This window comes from Balaenoptera acutorostrata, chromosome 20, assembly GCF_949987535.1.
Source record: "Balaenoptera acutorostrata chromosome 20, mBalAcu1.1, whole genome shotgun sequence".
NCBI classification, from domain to species: domain Eukaryota; kingdom Metazoa; phylum Chordata; class Mammalia; order Artiodactyla; family Balaenopteridae; genus Balaenoptera; species Balaenoptera acutorostrata.
Window position 1 is genome coordinate 37,288,032 of NC_080083.1, and position 17,036 is coordinate 37,305,067.

At 37.4% G+C, this 17,036-nt stretch overlaps 1 protein-coding gene across 2 annotated transcripts in view; it reads right to left on the reverse strand.

Moving 5' to 3' along the window:
- Nucleotides 1-17,036, reverse strand: part of SKAP1 (src kinase associated phosphoprotein 1) — a 286,843-nt gene that overhangs the window by 206,665 nt on the left and 63,142 nt on the right. For both annotated transcript variants that reach the window (XM_007176386.2, XM_057536326.1), the window contains exon 3: nucleotides 7,569-7,594. In XM_007176386.2, the coding sequence (XP_007176448.1) occupies nucleotides 7,569-7,594 (26 nt within the window). The remainder of the gene's footprint in view (nucleotides 1-7,568; nucleotides 7,595-17,036) is intronic.

Sequence of the window (17,036 nt, forward strand, 5' to 3'; positions counted from 1 at the left end):
CACCTCACATAGCTACAATTTTTTTCTTATGATGAGAACTTTTAAGATCTACTCTCTTAGCAACTTTCAAATACACAATACTATCTTGTTAACTACAGTAAGCTTTATTAAATAAAAAAGTTAAGTATGCCCAGAGCAAAAATTTCAAACATTGTAAGAAGGCATGTAATGAAAGCTCATCTTCCCTCCCTTCTCTTGGTTCTTCTCTCCAGGAGCAACCATTGTTATGTTTCTTGGGTATTCTATGAATTTTCTATCTAAATGTAAGAAGTGTCTGTGAGGGTAGTATGTCTTTTTTTTAAACAAATGGTAGCACCTGTCCTGTTCTGTATCCTGCTTTTCCTCCTAATTATTTATCTTGGAGGTTGCTTCATATCAGCACAAATAGATTTATCTCGCTTTTATTTTAACTAACTTTTAGCCAAAAAAAATAATTCATGCACATGGTGAAAATTCAAATAGTACCAAAAGATACAAATAATGAAGATTCTCTCTGTACTCACACTGATACACCCCTCAACAGGACTACCACTGTTAGATTCATGTATATCCTTCCAAAAATAGCCTATACACACAAAAAAAGCAAGCACACGTACATGCATGTGTGCACGTACACGTACATGCACAGTACACTGTCCAAGTTGCCCTCTTCATTTAACAATATGCCTTGGAGAGATCTCCATGATACACATATATATTCCTTTAATCTCTATGCAGCACTCCATTAAATGCATGTAACATACTTCATTTAACTAGTCCCCTATTGCTGAACATTTAGGCTGTTTGGAGGCTTTGCTATTCCAAACAATGCTACAAATGAACATCCTTGTGTATAATATATTGTGTAGGGAATACAGAAGGCAGCAGCATCTGATTCAAATGATTTCTTCTTTTGCCTGCATGAAAGTCAGTTCTTTTTCTTATGTCTCAAGATCTTATATCCTAGGATAGGACATTTACAAAGGACATAAAAATCTTAGAAAATTTTAATGTTAAAAAGAAAAAAAGTGAGTCTTTTTATTTAAAAAAAAATAACTCTCTTTGACAGTAGTTGCCAAACAGTGCATTAATTTAAAAATGCATCATTGCATTATTCCACTCTTAAAAAAACCCCACCAGTAGATGTATAGGAAGTAAAATATTTGAAAAGGTATCAAAGTCAGTAATTAACTTCAAAAACAATGTGTGTGTATATGTCCACCTTCTACAGATTAATTTGTATAAAATGTAGCAAATAAAGAAAGGGGGAAAAAGGTCCAAAGGAAGTCAAGTCACAAAAGCAGCTGTCAAGATTGTTGATGCTAAAAGTTTGGGCTAAAGCCAAAGGCAGGAGCATTCGTCCTGTGTACAGTTCCCCCTGTTAAATCCCCAAAAGACATGGAAAACATTCCGGAAGATTTCTTTTTAAAAAGTAGTATAGGTTAGGATATTCTAGGTTCATAACCAACACTTGTGTTTATAAAATATTAGCATTCCAGGAATAGTGATAGAAAGATACTTAACAGTAAATTACAAATATTGTAAATTCAGACTTTTTCTTACATTTGCAAACACATCATAAATTTTGGCTATGTTTCTTTGTGTAAATCCTACTTATGACTGTGCTAAAACCTTTTGGCATGAAGGCAAAGAGTATTTTCATAAATAAAAGAGTAAAATCACTGTACACTCCATTAATTCAAAAACACTTCTCTTCAACTTCAAAGGGAAACCTTTCTATCCTTTTTTTAGTGCTAAGATGGTGTTTCTTTGCTGCTTTAATGGCTTGCTTCTTGTAGTTGTCATAACTACATGCTCCAAGTATGTGATAGTCAGAGACGAGAAGGTGACATCTATGCTTCGATTCAACATGTCTCAGACATTACAGAGCAATAAGCTCATAAATCTAACCTCCGAAGTGCCTACTAATAAAAAGTTTGCACACATCCTTTAAATGCAAAATCTCACAAATATATACATGGTGAGTTAAATGGCCCTACACCAGGATTAAGCTGGAATGGATGAATTTTATGGAAAGATATGTGAAATATATATTACCCAAGTTCCACACATGGATTTGCTTGCATAGTCCTACTTTGAAACATAAACATAATACTTGCTACCACTTCAGTAAGTGCCTACCAAGTGGCAAGCACTCCTCATGAGTTCATCATCTCATTAAAATTCATTACAACGCACAATAAGTGCAAAGTAGATATTATTAGCAAGATTTTGTAGATGAGAAGGTTATGTAACTTGTCATAGCTCACAAAGCTTGTTAGTAGAAGAGCTGGGATTCGAATTCAGGTCTGATTTCAAAGCTCATGCTCTTTCTTTCACAAAACATTAAACTTGAAAAAAAAAACTTTTTTTTTTTAAATTGGGGTATAGTTGCTTTACAATGTTGTGTTAGTTTCTGTTGTCCAGCGAAGTGAATCAGCTATATGTATACATATATCCCCTTTTTCGGATTTCCTTCCCATTTAGGTCACCACAGAGCATTAAGTAGAGTTCCCTATGCTATACAGCAGGTTCTCATTAGTTATCTATTTTGTACGTATTAGTGTATATATGTCAATTCCAATCTCCCAATTCATCCCACTCCCCCTTTCCCCCCTTGGTGTCCATACGTTTCTTGTCTACGTCTGTGTCTCTATTTCTGCCTTGCAAACAGGTATCATTTTTTTAGATTCCACATAATGTGTTGAAACAAAAACTTAAAAAAAAACCCCTCACTATTCTATGTATTTTGTGTCCAAGATACATAAAGTATCTTATGCATTAATGTACCAGGTTTCATAATAGAAACAAAAGAATGTTACATTTTAAAATATCTCAACCTAGATTTTTCTTTTATCTTTGCATTATGGTGAATTTTAAAAATGTACAAAAGTAGGAAAAACAGTGCAATAAACCCCCATGTACACATTATCCAGCTTCAACAAGAGTTAATTTATGATCCATTTCATTTCGTCTACACCCCCACCCCATTTATTTCTTCCTCTCCCATATTATTTTGAATAATATGTCAGACATCTATTACTTTATCTTTAAATATCACAGCATACAAACAAACATAATGCCATTGTCACACCTAAAATATTAGCAGTAGATTCTAACATAAAATATCCAGTCAGTGTTCAAATTTCTAATTCTCTCATAGATATCATTTTTTATAGTTTGTTTGACTGAGGATGCAAATAAGGTTCACACATTAGTTGATATGCCTTTTCAGTCGCTTTTAATTTATAGTTAATGTGGCTTTATAATAACATTTTCTTTATTCACTTTGCACTATTTGCTTTTGCCAAGCTATAATTTTAGGTATCAATTTACTTTGACATGGGATATAGGCTTGCCATTTCAAAATAAGATTCTTAAGATTCACACAGTGGAAAGTTTTCATATTGAAATATACCAAATATTTTTCTCATAAACCCTTTACACCACCCATGCAGATACTCAAAGAATCTTCAAGCTGGCAAGAAATTTCACTGGCCCATATTTACCATTATCGCAAATGTAATGTGAGTGACCATTGGACAGAAAAAAATACGATTTTGTTATATATATGTATAATATTCCCATGGTCTTTCTTAAATTTTTATTTAAATATTGTGTCATTTGTTTTAGACTCTGGGTCCATGGTGGGCAATTTTTCTAATACTCATGAAGATGTTTTATAGCAATAAATTTTAAATTGTAAACACTATGCCTTGCAATCGAAATTTTTTCTAACTAAAACTGTAGTATGCTCAATGCCATCAAGTGCTATTGTTATCATATCTAAAAAGGTAAAACTAATATTGTTGTTTAGAAATTCGACCAATATCATGTTTTGAATATCTGATTGCTGAAATGGTAAAAGTTCCATGGCAAAGATTCCAATGAATTTTCTTTGTAACTTTAAGTGAATTTAAGTAGAGAAAAAGTTCTCAAAGTAAGCAGGACTTGAATTATCAAAGGAATCTCAATCTTATTAAAAAATAAAAATAAAAAGCCTTTCCCATGTTTTACAATTGTACTTGAGCCCATTAAAAGAACTCTTTCATTTATGTTCCTTCTACATTAAAGTAATAAATTATTTGGATTATATACTTTTTTCCTGTTTCATTATTTTTAAATGAACTTCATTCAGGAAGTTGACAGTAGACCAATAAGACAATTTAGGTGAAAATGTGAGGGAAAGAATTACCAATAACACAACCATAAACAGAAACTACACCATGTCCAGGTACCGTGCTAGGGCTTAAACATATTACTACTAGTCCTCATGACAACCCTGCAATGAGACAGTAAAATACAGCAATGAAGGTACTGGGCTCTGGAACTATTAATGAGCATGGAGTTTCTTATTGGGGTGATGAAAACGTTCTGAAATTAGATAATGGTGATGGTTGCACAACTCAGTGATCATACTAAAAACCACTGATGTACACTTATAAAGGGTGAATTTTTGGGCATGTGAATTATATCTCAATAAAGCTGTTATTTTTTCTAAAAAGAGTATATCCTATGAAGTCAGACTGACCAAGTTAGAATCCTTGAGGGGAATGGTCTTGAGCAGTTCTCTTAACTACTCTATGCCTCAGTACCCACATCTATCAAATGGGTATATTAACAGTACCTGTTTCATAGGGCTGTTCTAAGGGTTAAATAAGATAATGCATGTAAAGGACTTAGCACAGTGTCTGGCACATCCTCATTTTATAGATAAGGTAGCCAGGGTTCATAGAAATGAAGCAACTTACTAAGTTCACATAACCTTTAGCTAAATGGTACAGGTGAGATCTGAGCCCAGGTCTATCAGGCCTCTATGGCCATGTTCTTTCTACCATGCCCTGTTTCTTCTCCAGAACAGGGACAAAACTCTCCCTAATACTATTCAATGATCACTCCTCCATCACATTAAACCTGGGATTGAATGGAATGATGGATAAGAAACATTTTGCTGGAAATCCTTCTCTAGGTCTAGGCAGTCCCCTCTCCCAAGCATCTTTCTTTAAAGGTTACCTTTGCAGCACATTATGTCAACTCATCACTTATATAACCAGATGTTTAAATGTGTGCTAATAAAGAGATTAGTAAATAAGGGATCTTTTATAATTAAGGACTATTTTCCTTCTAGGCACCAGACTCTGGTCCAAATACCCTGAAGAACACAAATGTGTATTTTGGCAAATGAACAGAGTTATTAATAAAATTCATCCCATCATCTTCCCGCACAAGGATCCTGCCATAGATAAAAATGCTAGGAAAGTATGGGGCCACCATTTCTGTCCTTTCTCACTTCCTTCCCAATACTACCTAGTCTTCCAGGGCTCTTAAAATCCTTCTGCCATCTCTTTTCCTTCTTACATATTCCTATTCTTTTCATAATTCTAAATTGTCCTATAGTACCTTATATAGACCTGCTACTGCTCCCACCCACCCTACATTTCAAAAGCGAACAATCTGCTAAGATCTGCTCAGAAGGGCAAGGTAAAAGATACTCCTTCCTCTTCTGCCCCCAGAAAATGTCTTAGGGGGAGGAGCAAAGCTGGGGGCAAGACACATAAATATGGGTTTTACTATCTGATCTTTCCTTACATTTACTTCCAAATGAGCAAAGAATTTGCTACAGATATCCAATCATTGTCAAAAAGTAAATATAATTTTCTGCTCTAAATAAACTCTTTTCAATTGTCCCCTTGGCTGCTCTACCTCTGCTCTCTTTCTAAGAGAGAAAGACTGTGTAGAAGTTGCCCTATGATGGAAGATGACTACAATACCACTATTAAAAGAATTTGGTAAGATGTGTCCTTTGTCTTTTTAGCACCACACAGTCCCTTGTGTTAAGCTCCAAAATTATTTTCTCTTCTCAACACATTACTACTACATCTCTGACACTAATTCTTCATTTCTCCTTTAGGTAAGTAATTCTACCTTCACAGTTCCAATCATTTCTGCCAGTTCACATGCATTTTTTGCCCCCTGTGGATCTTGGTTAACATCTGTTAAACACTGAACTATAGGGCCATTCTTTGAATAGCATATTTCACATTTTGCAAAGCAAACTGCTACATTATTACATATAATTCTCCATTCTCAATCTATGTTTTCAGCCATAAATGCTTTAGGACAGTGAGATATATAGTAACACCATATCACATTATTTAAAATATTATAAATGCTATGACTTTAATTTACAATAGTTTAAAAGCTTTAAAAGTTTTTTTATTCCTTCAAATTTGCTTTTAAAGAAAACCTTATATAGACTTGAAAGTATGAGCTAGGAAAATTTAAATTTTAATAAAATTCGTATCATTACTCACAGTTTGAATTTTTTAAGGTATTACTGCTCACTGAGCCTGGATACACTGACAATGTTAAGAGAATAAAAAATGTTGGAGGACTTCCCTGATGGTGCAGTGGTTAAGAATCCGCCTGCCAATGCAGAGGACACGGGTTCGAGCCCTGGTCTGGGAAGATCCCACATGCCGCGGAGCAGCCAAGCCTATGAGCCACAACTACTGAGCCCGCGTGCCACAACTACTGAAGCCCGCACGCCTAGAGCCTGTGCTCCGCAACAAGAGAAGCCACCGCAATGAGAAGCCCACACACCACAACAAAGACCTAACGCAGCCAAAAATAAATAAATTTTAAAAAAAGAAAAAAAATGTTGGAAAAGTTTACAATTGGTTAAAAAATGTTATAGAGCAAAATAGTTCATAAAGCTATTTTAGATTTTCAAGTTTAATCTAAAACTCTCTGTGATTTTCTGAGAAGATAAAAATCTCCCATTTATAACAAGTTGAGATAATTAATATTCAGAATGATGTTTCTGACATTCTCAACCAGTGTACTAAAAATAAAGAATGCATATACTTTAAAGACAACCCCTCAAACTGAATTCAGAAAAAAATTTCAATTTTGAACCTTTTAAAAATGTGCTCTATTCTTGTCTTTTTTTTTTTCAATTTTGCACACAGCTGTCTGTTGTACTTTTTAGAATCATGCCAGATGCTGGGTTCATCCAGCAAAAGCAGGAAAACAATGGTTTGAAAGCAATTAGAAGCACTGAGGCTGCAGTGAGGCTCATATTAAAATGTGGTAACACTGTTCTAGTGGGAATTTCAACACTACTCCATCTCTGACATTTCTCTGTTGCCAGACAGGCGGCCTGTGTAGAAAAGCACTGTGATCGAGGAGGTAACATACTGGAATTTATTTCTGGAGTAAATGAAGGATTAGCTGAGTTGGGGCCCTCCCAAGGCTTTTATTATGGACTCGGCCACCATTTTATTTGGATGCCAGTGGATCCTGTTGGCATCTAACTAAGCTCAAGGAATAAAAGCATATTAAAGCTTTGGTCCTATAAAATAATCTAGCACTAATCCATTCAGCAGGCAGAAGCATCAGGGCCTCTTGTTGCTAAAAAGCAGGGCAGGGGGGGCCCAGCAGCATGAAGGTTAATTAAACACTCCACTAACTTTCCTCAGAAATGGCTAATGCCACTCTATGGAGAAGCTTATTTAGAAGATGCAGAAGTAAACAATATCATCTACAAATTTTTAGTATAAAACCATAAACGGTCAGAGAGGACTCACCTTGGGGCTGAAAATTCCAAAAGTACCTGAAATAAAAAGAAAAAGAATGGAGATAAGTCAAACTTGTATTTCTCAATCTTGGTTGGCATATGATAGCTATAGCACCCAGTCCAAAAAGCTTCCTAAATAGTCAATAATTAGCCAAAGCCACTACCTACTCTAAGAAAAACCAAGGGCTGTCCCTGAGATTTGAAAGATTCTTAAAGGCTTGAAAGGGACATTTAACTCGCTGTACCACCTTATGTAAGCTTGACTTGAGAGCTGGAAAGGTCCTAAAATGTTACCTAGCCGTGGTCCAGGGTTTCTCATAAGGAGCTCTGCAGGCTTTGAGCAGGAAAATTCCTCGTTGTGACAACCTGTCCTATGTATTACAAGACAATCAGCATCTCTGGTCCTGGGCACCAAAAACAAGTGGCACCCCCAGTTGTTATGACAACTAAAACACCCCCCCAACACATCCCCAAATACCTTCTAGCCTAAATTCTTAATTTTACAGGTGAAGCGTGACAACTGATTCAAGGTTATCTAATGTTTTAGTGTCCGAGCCAAGACTGGGGCTCTTCCAGCCCACTCTGTCATGCTATCTCCTCTTTTATTTTGGGAAATGATCGGCAAAACCGATAACCCTTAAAGTCTTAAACCAAATGAAATGGCAGTAGCATCAAGGATCGTTTTTAAGTCACTTATTTAAAATCTAAATTGCTTTCCCCCGACAGAAGCAATGCTATATACAGTGGCTACCCACAGAAGCCTATCGCACTTTGGATTCCATTTCCTCCCGCCTTCACAGGGACCTTACATTATTCTATATCGATTTTCTCTTGTATAAATTCAACCTCTTCCTCTCAGTGTGGCCCTTCCCATCAGCATTTATGCTCATAGAAAAATAAAGCAAACCTTCCCTCACCCCCTTCATATCCCTCAATCTGCTGTCCTCTTTCCCTTCACATCACCGTGAAATTTTCAAAAGTGTTGTCATAGTTTCTCCTTATTTCCTCACCTCCCACTCACTCCTCATCATACTCCAATCTTGCTTACAGTCACCACACATGAATTCTTGCTATGAACATAGTGACCTCTATGTCTCTAAATAGAAAGAAAATTTTTCTATCCTCATTTTGACTTCCCAGGGGTGTATATGTGTATAAAAGCTTTTTTTCCTAAGGAGAGAGTCCACAGCTTTTATCAAATTCTTAAAAAGATTCATAATCCATAAAAGATTAGGAAAACGGTAATACGTTGGTGATAATGGTGTGTCTTCCAGTACATACATGACTGAAATAAGGTGTGGCTACTTTAGGGAGGAGCACCAACCCAGTGAGCACCTAGGTTATTTCTTTATAAGATAAAAATTCAGAAAATGGAGAGGAAGGAGATATGCGGGGAGTGTGCTGCCATAATCCAGAGATGAATTTGTGGGAAATAAGCAGAGTTGAGGAAGAGAAGGTGAAGAAACCTTGCGATTGACTCTTCTTGTTCCTATTCTTTCTCAGAACAGTTCTGGGCTAGCAATCAGGTAAAGGAATGTAAGATGCTTGGGTTAGAGGGCAGGGAAAGTTCAGAACAGCTTTGACATCTTCAGTGGAAAAGGGGAGAGGGGATAAGAAAAACATGGGTGGGAAATGTAAAGGTGCAACATCTGGGGGAAAGGGCATTCATGTTGACTTAAGGGCATATGTAAGTTGAAACTGTCTGTAACTTAAATAACGTTTATATTAGTATGATGGGTTAATCTCCACCTAGCAGACAGTGCCGCTTCCCATTGAACCTGGCCACTGTGAAAAGTTTTCCATAAAACTCTTGTCTGTAAAACACAGCTAATCAAGCAAATTATCAAAGGGGTGAGCAATTTTCCATCTTCTGTTCCTATGTTTCCATCTTCTTTCAAGGCATTGCCTTGGCCCCTGATTCCAATCATTACCGAAACTCTAATTCAATATAAATAGAAATCAGGGTGTTAGCGTGTGCAAATTGTGCGTGTGCACTCCTCTTTCCAAAATGTTAATGATGGCAACAGAAGGAACTTTGCTAACAAATGTTGTTTTCATTTATTGACCCAGAAAAAAAACTTAGCCATGCCCTGGAAGTTAAAGGGCCAACTCATGGCAAATTGTTAAATAGATAAAATGTTACTAATGATCTCTGTCTCTTCTTTTATCTGCTCCCCCCATAATCCCCACTCCAAGTCACACACATATTTTCAGTTCCCTTCTCTACCTACTGTAAAGTGTCCTGGTTTCCTGGTTTCTCTTGTTAGTTAAGAAGATGTTATATGTTCACATATACTAAGTATTGCTTCTCCCAATAGTAGTTATATCTTAAGAAGGCTGATTACGGAGAAATAATTAAATTTAACAGATAAATTAAATTTAATCCAATAAAGTGGCAGGTCTATCTAGTTGACGTTAAATAGCAGAATCTGCTTTATTCTTGATGACACTGTAATTAAATATTTCTGTCAATAAAAATCATATGTAGAACTTGATGTGGAAATGACATGAAGTGGAATGTTAGTTCCCTTCTTCCTCAAGAGGTATAAAACTATCCTGATAACCTACCTCTTTTCCCTCTCTTCTTATTTTAACTATTAATTATGTAACAACCCTAAAGAAAGTCTGTTCGCGCAGGCGCGCGCGCGCGCACACACACACACACACACACACACACACACACCCCTCTATCCCACAGCTCACAGAGGATACTTCTAAAAAGCAAGGCCAAAAGGTGAGCAATCTCACCCCTCACTGGAGAGTGCCATGTATATTCTCTGCTGGACACATTTGAGGTCTTGATCTTGTCCTGTTAAATATATCCTATGGATGGCCTTCATCACATTCTCTGGAAAGATGATTCCACACTAGAGAATTCTACACTCTTTAGGAGGCATTAGTCAAATCCTGCCAACATCTTCTAATTCTTATCCTTCACTCTGAAAACAATTATGCCTTAACCAGAGACTCCAACAAGTCTGAAACTAGAAATTTTAAACCAAAATACAAAGACCACAATAGAATTATACAGAAGAAAAAGCATGCAAACACACACAGAGTTGTGTTTATCCTAAAAGCCTCTAAGAATTTCCTATCAGGGCTGAGCAGATAGATGAACAAACACTTCTTTAATCTTCTCTTTGAAGCTTCAGCTTCAATATGAAAGGGAAGCTATCACTCCTCTGCAATATCCATACTCAGCATCACCAGGTCCATGCAAATGATATTTGGAACTTGAAAAAGATGAGTACAGAATGAGCAGAGAGAAAATGCTGCAACCATATTGATGATGATGATCTTCACATTCAGTCAAAATAAATCCATCTTAACTTGTGCCTCCAAAAATGAAAATGGAAGAATAAGATTTCACAGCGTTTAGTCTACGGCACAGAATAAAGTCTTGAAAATTTAGGGTTACATTACATGCAAAACAAAATTTGCTATTTGTGGTTTTTTTAATTAAAGAGGTTTTAATTGAACTTTAGTTTAAGGAAAAGTGCAGCAAATATAAAATGAACCCACAATATTGAGGGAGTTTTGATGAACAGCTGCAGCTGTAGCAGCAGTAGTAATAGTATGATAATAATGCTAAGATTTTTGAAACATATTGTTGGACACTGTTTTAAGCACTTCTCTTATATTAACTCGCTTCCTCCACACTCTAACCCTATTATTATGACCATTTTATAAATGAGGAAACCAAGAGGTGAGATAACTTGCCCATGGTTTCACAGCTAGTAATCAAGGCAGACGAGTTTCTAATCCTAGGAACTAGTTGCAGAACAGGCACTCTAATAAGAAATTAAGTTTTGGGACTTCCCTGGCGGTCCAGTAGTTAAGACTCTGTGCTTCCACTGCAGCGGGGTGCGGGTTCATCCCTGGTCGGGGAACTAAGATCCCATGTGCCACGCGCGGCACAGCCAAGAAAATAAAAAATTAAAAAAATCTTTTAAAAAGAGGAAAGTTTTGAAAATACAATCTAACTTAAAAGCACTCAGCAAAATGAATTCTTTCTCTAAAGACATTTTATTACTGTAACAGAATTCAGTCACTCAGTCAACAAATATTTATTGAATGTCTTCTATATGCTTTGCTCTGGTGCCATGGATGAAATGGTGACTGAAATAGATATGGTCCATCTCAGATTATACTTCAGTATCTTTCAAATTGCAATCATACTGTTCTAGTTTGCCACTCAAGATTCACAGAATATTAGATTTCTCCTAAAAATGAGGCTACTGACTTTTTTTTGCTGTTGTTACATGTGTTTAATCTCCTCCTCCACCACTTTAAATTTATTTATTTATTTATTTATTTTTGGCTGTGTTGGGTCTTCGTTTCTGTGCGAGGGCTTTCTCTAGTTGTGGTAAGTGGGGGCCACTCTTCATCGCGGTGCACGGGCCTCTCACTATCGCGGCCTCTCTTGTTGCGGAGCACAGGCTCCAGACGCGCAGGCTCAGTAATTGTGGCTCACGGACCCAGTTGCTCCGCGGCATGTGGGATCTTCCCAGACCAGGGCTCGAACCCGTCTCCCCTGCATTAGCAGGCAGACTCTCAACCACTGCGCCACCAGGGAAGCCCCGAGGCTATTGACTTTTAATCATTAGTTTGGGGTTTGAGGGTGGGTGTCAAATTCTTGACCATGGAGCTAACCAATAAACATGGTTATTGAGATTAAAATACTCAGAGCTTTGCCCACTCAGTTAGCTAATTAGATAGATCCTGGTGAAGTAGGTAAGACAACTGTAACTATCCTCATGTTACTGGAAATATCTAAGATGGAAAAATAATTCCATTTCCAAATTATAGTAAAACAATGTATTCAGCAAGTAAGATATGCTAGGTATTGTGCTAAGTATACGTTTTACATGTATTATTTTATTTAATCTTCATCATAATCCTATGAGGTCAGTACTATTATTATCCCCATTTTACAGATGAGGAAACTAAGACTCAGGAATGTCAAACAAATTGACCAGGATCATGTAGCTATTAAGTGGCAGAACCAAGATCTGTATCCAGGACTGCTTGGTTCCAGAGCCCAAGCTCTTAAATTTCATATTAACTGCATTTCTATTGGCTGTAATATAGAAAACAAATCTAGTATTAAGAGAAGGTATAATTGTTTTGTCAGACAGCCTAGTATCAGGGAGTAATCAGTTCAGAGGTCTTTAATTTGGAGTCAACTATGGACTCAACTATTTGCGCTTGAGGAGATTCATGAACTCCCTAAAATTACGGGTAAAAAGTAATATGCTTTCTTTTCTCTTGAAAAAGAGTCAATAAACTTCATTAGATTTCCAAAAATGTGACTAACTCTCTGCCTCCAAAATGATAAGACCCTCTGGGTTAGATGCATAGGATTATAATGGCATTATAAACCTAGCTATGCAGAAAGGCCAACATCTGTAATGTTATAAATCTAGAACATCTAGATGAAAATTTTTTGCAACTAAAGCATTAAAAGTGTTATTTTACCTGTGACTTACAGAAATTTAAAACCTATCATACATTCCCTGTCTTGGTAAACCACCGGTTAAAAAAAATCAAATCTCTTCTTGATGACTTACAGATATCCACATTTGAACTTCAGTTTTTTGTACAAAAACAGCGGTGTCTTCTAAATGGATAGGCTATCTGCAATACTCAGTGTCCAGAGACCTCTATTTCCCTCTTGACCATCTCTGTTCTCTGGTAATGGCTGTCTCCAAACAGACTGCAAAGACTAAAACTGAAGTGTTATCCTGGCATTAGAAATGGAATTTTAGAATTCAAATGGACACCTGGGCTTTAACGGCACGTTAATAAGGCTAGGAAAACCCTTGTAATTGACCTTGAGCAGTGAGCCACATGGTAGAGACTGATTTATGCCCAAGGAAATGACTTTTCTGAACAATACTAATAGTCTGTACACTGGATATTTCCTATAACCTCTTCTCTCACTTGGGAAGATTCACTTGATTTCTAATTCTCTTTCTCCTACTAGTGTTCCATCTCTTACCTTGCAGAAGGAATGGGCAAGGGGCAAAGGGTAATAGGGCATGACACTCAAGAACAGAAATGGGAAAAGAGCACCATCTGGTGGAAGTCTCTGGTGGAGGCATCAGAGGACTGGGACCCAGGGGTGGGATACCAGCCTTAGAAACAGTTGGGCAAGAATGGGAAGGTCCCTGGGAGTGGTGCCGCCTGTAGTCCCTGTTCCTTCAATTCATCAGAAGTACAAGACCTAGTGTCTGCCTACAGGAAGCTTACAATCTAGTCCAAAATATGAGATACTTACATATGAAGAGATGTCAATCTAAGATAGTAAATAACAAATACTATGGTAACAACAGACAATAAGCACATAATTCAAGTAATAGAAGGACCTGTCATAAGAAAGTCCTAGGTTCTAAGTTAGTAAATAACAAATACTATGGTAACAACAGACAATAAGCACATAACTCAAGTAATAGAAGGACCTGTCATAAGAAAGTCCTGGGTTCTTTGGGGAGAGCTAATATTTCTGTGATCTTGAGTCTATATCCACAAATTTTAGAAACCCCAGAAGACAGCACCACAAAGTTCTCTTACAAGACACAATGGTCTCAAACTTTTATTAAAAAATAAACAAGCAACATTATCTGATTTGACAGTATTACCCATGACTAAAACAAATTTTTTTAGAAGTCCATTCCCAGACAATAAAAAAGAAATAATATAAAGTAAACTAATTCAATAAAACCCTATTCACCACTAGAGTCTTCTATAACACTATCACTACATGAAATCCCTGCTATGTCAATCCAACATCCACTCTGGATATTAAAAGTAAGAAATCTAGGAGCTAAATAATTATGCCCTTTCACTGAAACACTGAAACCTACATTCTAATACTTCTTCCCCTGTGTTCTAGCGTTAACACTGCAAATTGTGGTTGTTATGACTATGCAATCCCCATACACCCTACATGTAATAGACAACCAAGTATAACTTAATGAACTATTAAAGAAAAATGCTAGCCAGCTATGTTGTGGCAAAATAAAAGACCCTAAATGTCAGGTCAGAGTTGACGTTTCTTTCTCTTTGTGCAAATAAAAGGGAGCAACTGAGGGGTGAGTTGGTTTGCTTGTTTTTAAGGATAGGGTATAATGTCCATGGTGATCATATCCAGCAGAGATGTGCAGCCTGGATGGGAGAGAGCGAAGAAGGAAAGCAGTTTAGGAAGCTGCTGGAGAGCAAAAGAAGGGACAGGAGATTTGACAACAGACGTGGAGGCAGGTTGGGAATGAAGAGTCAGGAGGAAAGTCAGAGATGTCTTTTGGTTCCAAACTTGTGTATTGAGAGAAAACAAGGCAGAACTCACATACAAAGAAATCTAGCTGATTATCATATTTTAATCTGTACTATCTTTAGCTCTTGCCCTGCCATTTTTGTCACCGTTGATACTTAGAACTAATTTGTTTTTTCGTTTGTTGGTTTTATTAATTTTTATTGGAGTATGGTTGCTTTACAATGTTGTGTTAGCCTCCACTGCACAACAAAATGAATCAGCCACACACACACAGATATCCCCTCCCTTTTGGACTTCCCTCCCATGTAGGTTACCACAGTGCATTAGGTAGAGTTCCCTGTGCTATACGGTATGTACCCATCAGTTGTCTATTTTATACATAGTATCAATAATGTATATGTGTCAATCCCAGTCTCCGGATTCCTCCCACCCCACCCCTTTCCCCCTTGGTATCCATACATTTGTTCTCTATGTCTGTGTCTCTATTTCTGCTTTGTAAATAAGATCACCTCTACCATTTTTCTAGATTCCACATATATGCATTATTATATGATATTTAGTTTTTCTTTCTGACTTACTTCACTCTGTATGACACTCTCTAGGTCCATCCATGTCTCTACAAATGACCCAATTTCATTCCAGAACCTAACTTGTTTTATTTTTTGCTTGCTTCAGGTTAATAGCTACCCTTAGACCACTGAGACTCTTAGTTATCTGATTGATGAATAACTGATAACTGTATGACTCTGTGACTGAGGACCATATACTCATTGAATTTTACAGCCAGAAGGACATCGAAGGTCATTTAACCCGGCCCCTCACTTTACAGATGAGAAAAATGAAGCATGGAGAGGTTATCTGATTGCACCATAAGAGTTTAAAAATCCACATTGTGGAGCTATCACAGTTTATCTTGTGCAGAATCAGGAACAGGTTCAAAAACATGATATTCATTTGAAAATTCCTTTGATATTTTTCTTGTTATGAACATGGTCACTTTATTCACCTGAGAGCAAATGTTACACAAAATTTTTAAGCTGGACTAGTTCCTACGGCTCCTCCAGGCAGTGTGGATTTGTGAACATTAACATGTCAACATACCCTTTATATCTCAAGTTATGAATACTCTCAAACAGTAATAAATCTCCACTATTTGCCAGACACTCTGTGAGGAACTAAGAGTACAGAAAGCCTAAACTGTGGGCCAGTTTGGCTGGAATTATGCAAAATTGTGCAAAAGTGGTGTGACTGACCCAAAACACACACAAGGTAAAAATTGGGGCCAGAAGAACCCAGGTCTGGCTAATTCCAGAACCCATCTTACTGCCTAGAGATGAAAGTTGCTGGGGGTGGATCTGGGATTGGATATTGGAAGATGGCTGGTGGGGGGGAGCGGGGGGAGAAGGGTCACAGAGAGGCCAGGCCCAGGATGCAGAGGGAGGCCAGGCAGAGGGGCCAGGCCCATCAGAGCAGGTGGCAGAGGCCCAAAGCAGACATGTTTGAGGAGGGAGCAGGGCAGGATTCTGAGTGGGTTCCAACCTGAAAGTTTTTGTTTTATCTTGTGAAACAGGCTATGATGTCAAGGAAGAGTGAGAGGGGATATGATAAGGTAAAGACAGCTGAAGATTTGAGGGGGAAGAATACTGAGGAAAATTGGAAAGGTTGCTGATATGGGGCATGTGAAATAACTGCCAGGCATCATTAAGGGGTGAGCTGAGGTTGGAGACTAAGATTTACTGTGGCTGCAGTCCAATTGTGTAATTTTTCTCCAGCACTGATTATCTGCCCAGGTATAAGATCAGAAAAAGTGGACAGTTGAATTGATCCAAGGTTAGAATTTTTCTAGGCTTGTAGGATGAAAGGACAAGAGAGTAAGAGAAGACTGGAGGGGCACACCATGGAGCTCGGGCTGGCCAGGGAAGAAACCAAAGGCCAAAGACTTGACTATAACGTCTGTACACATTAAATACTTTTAACAATCAATTAAAATATTCAAAAACCGGAGATACCATTATTCTACTCTTCTCTCTCAGGACTGTTCTTTGTCCCAAAAGTCCCAAACCTCTCCTATCTCATGTTCCCTGTTTCAATGGCTGACAACTCCATCTACCCAACTGAAACTTAGGAATCATCCTTTACCTCTTTCTTTATTCTATGTACATCCCATAATTCACAAAGACCCGGAGATTCTACTCCCTTCATATA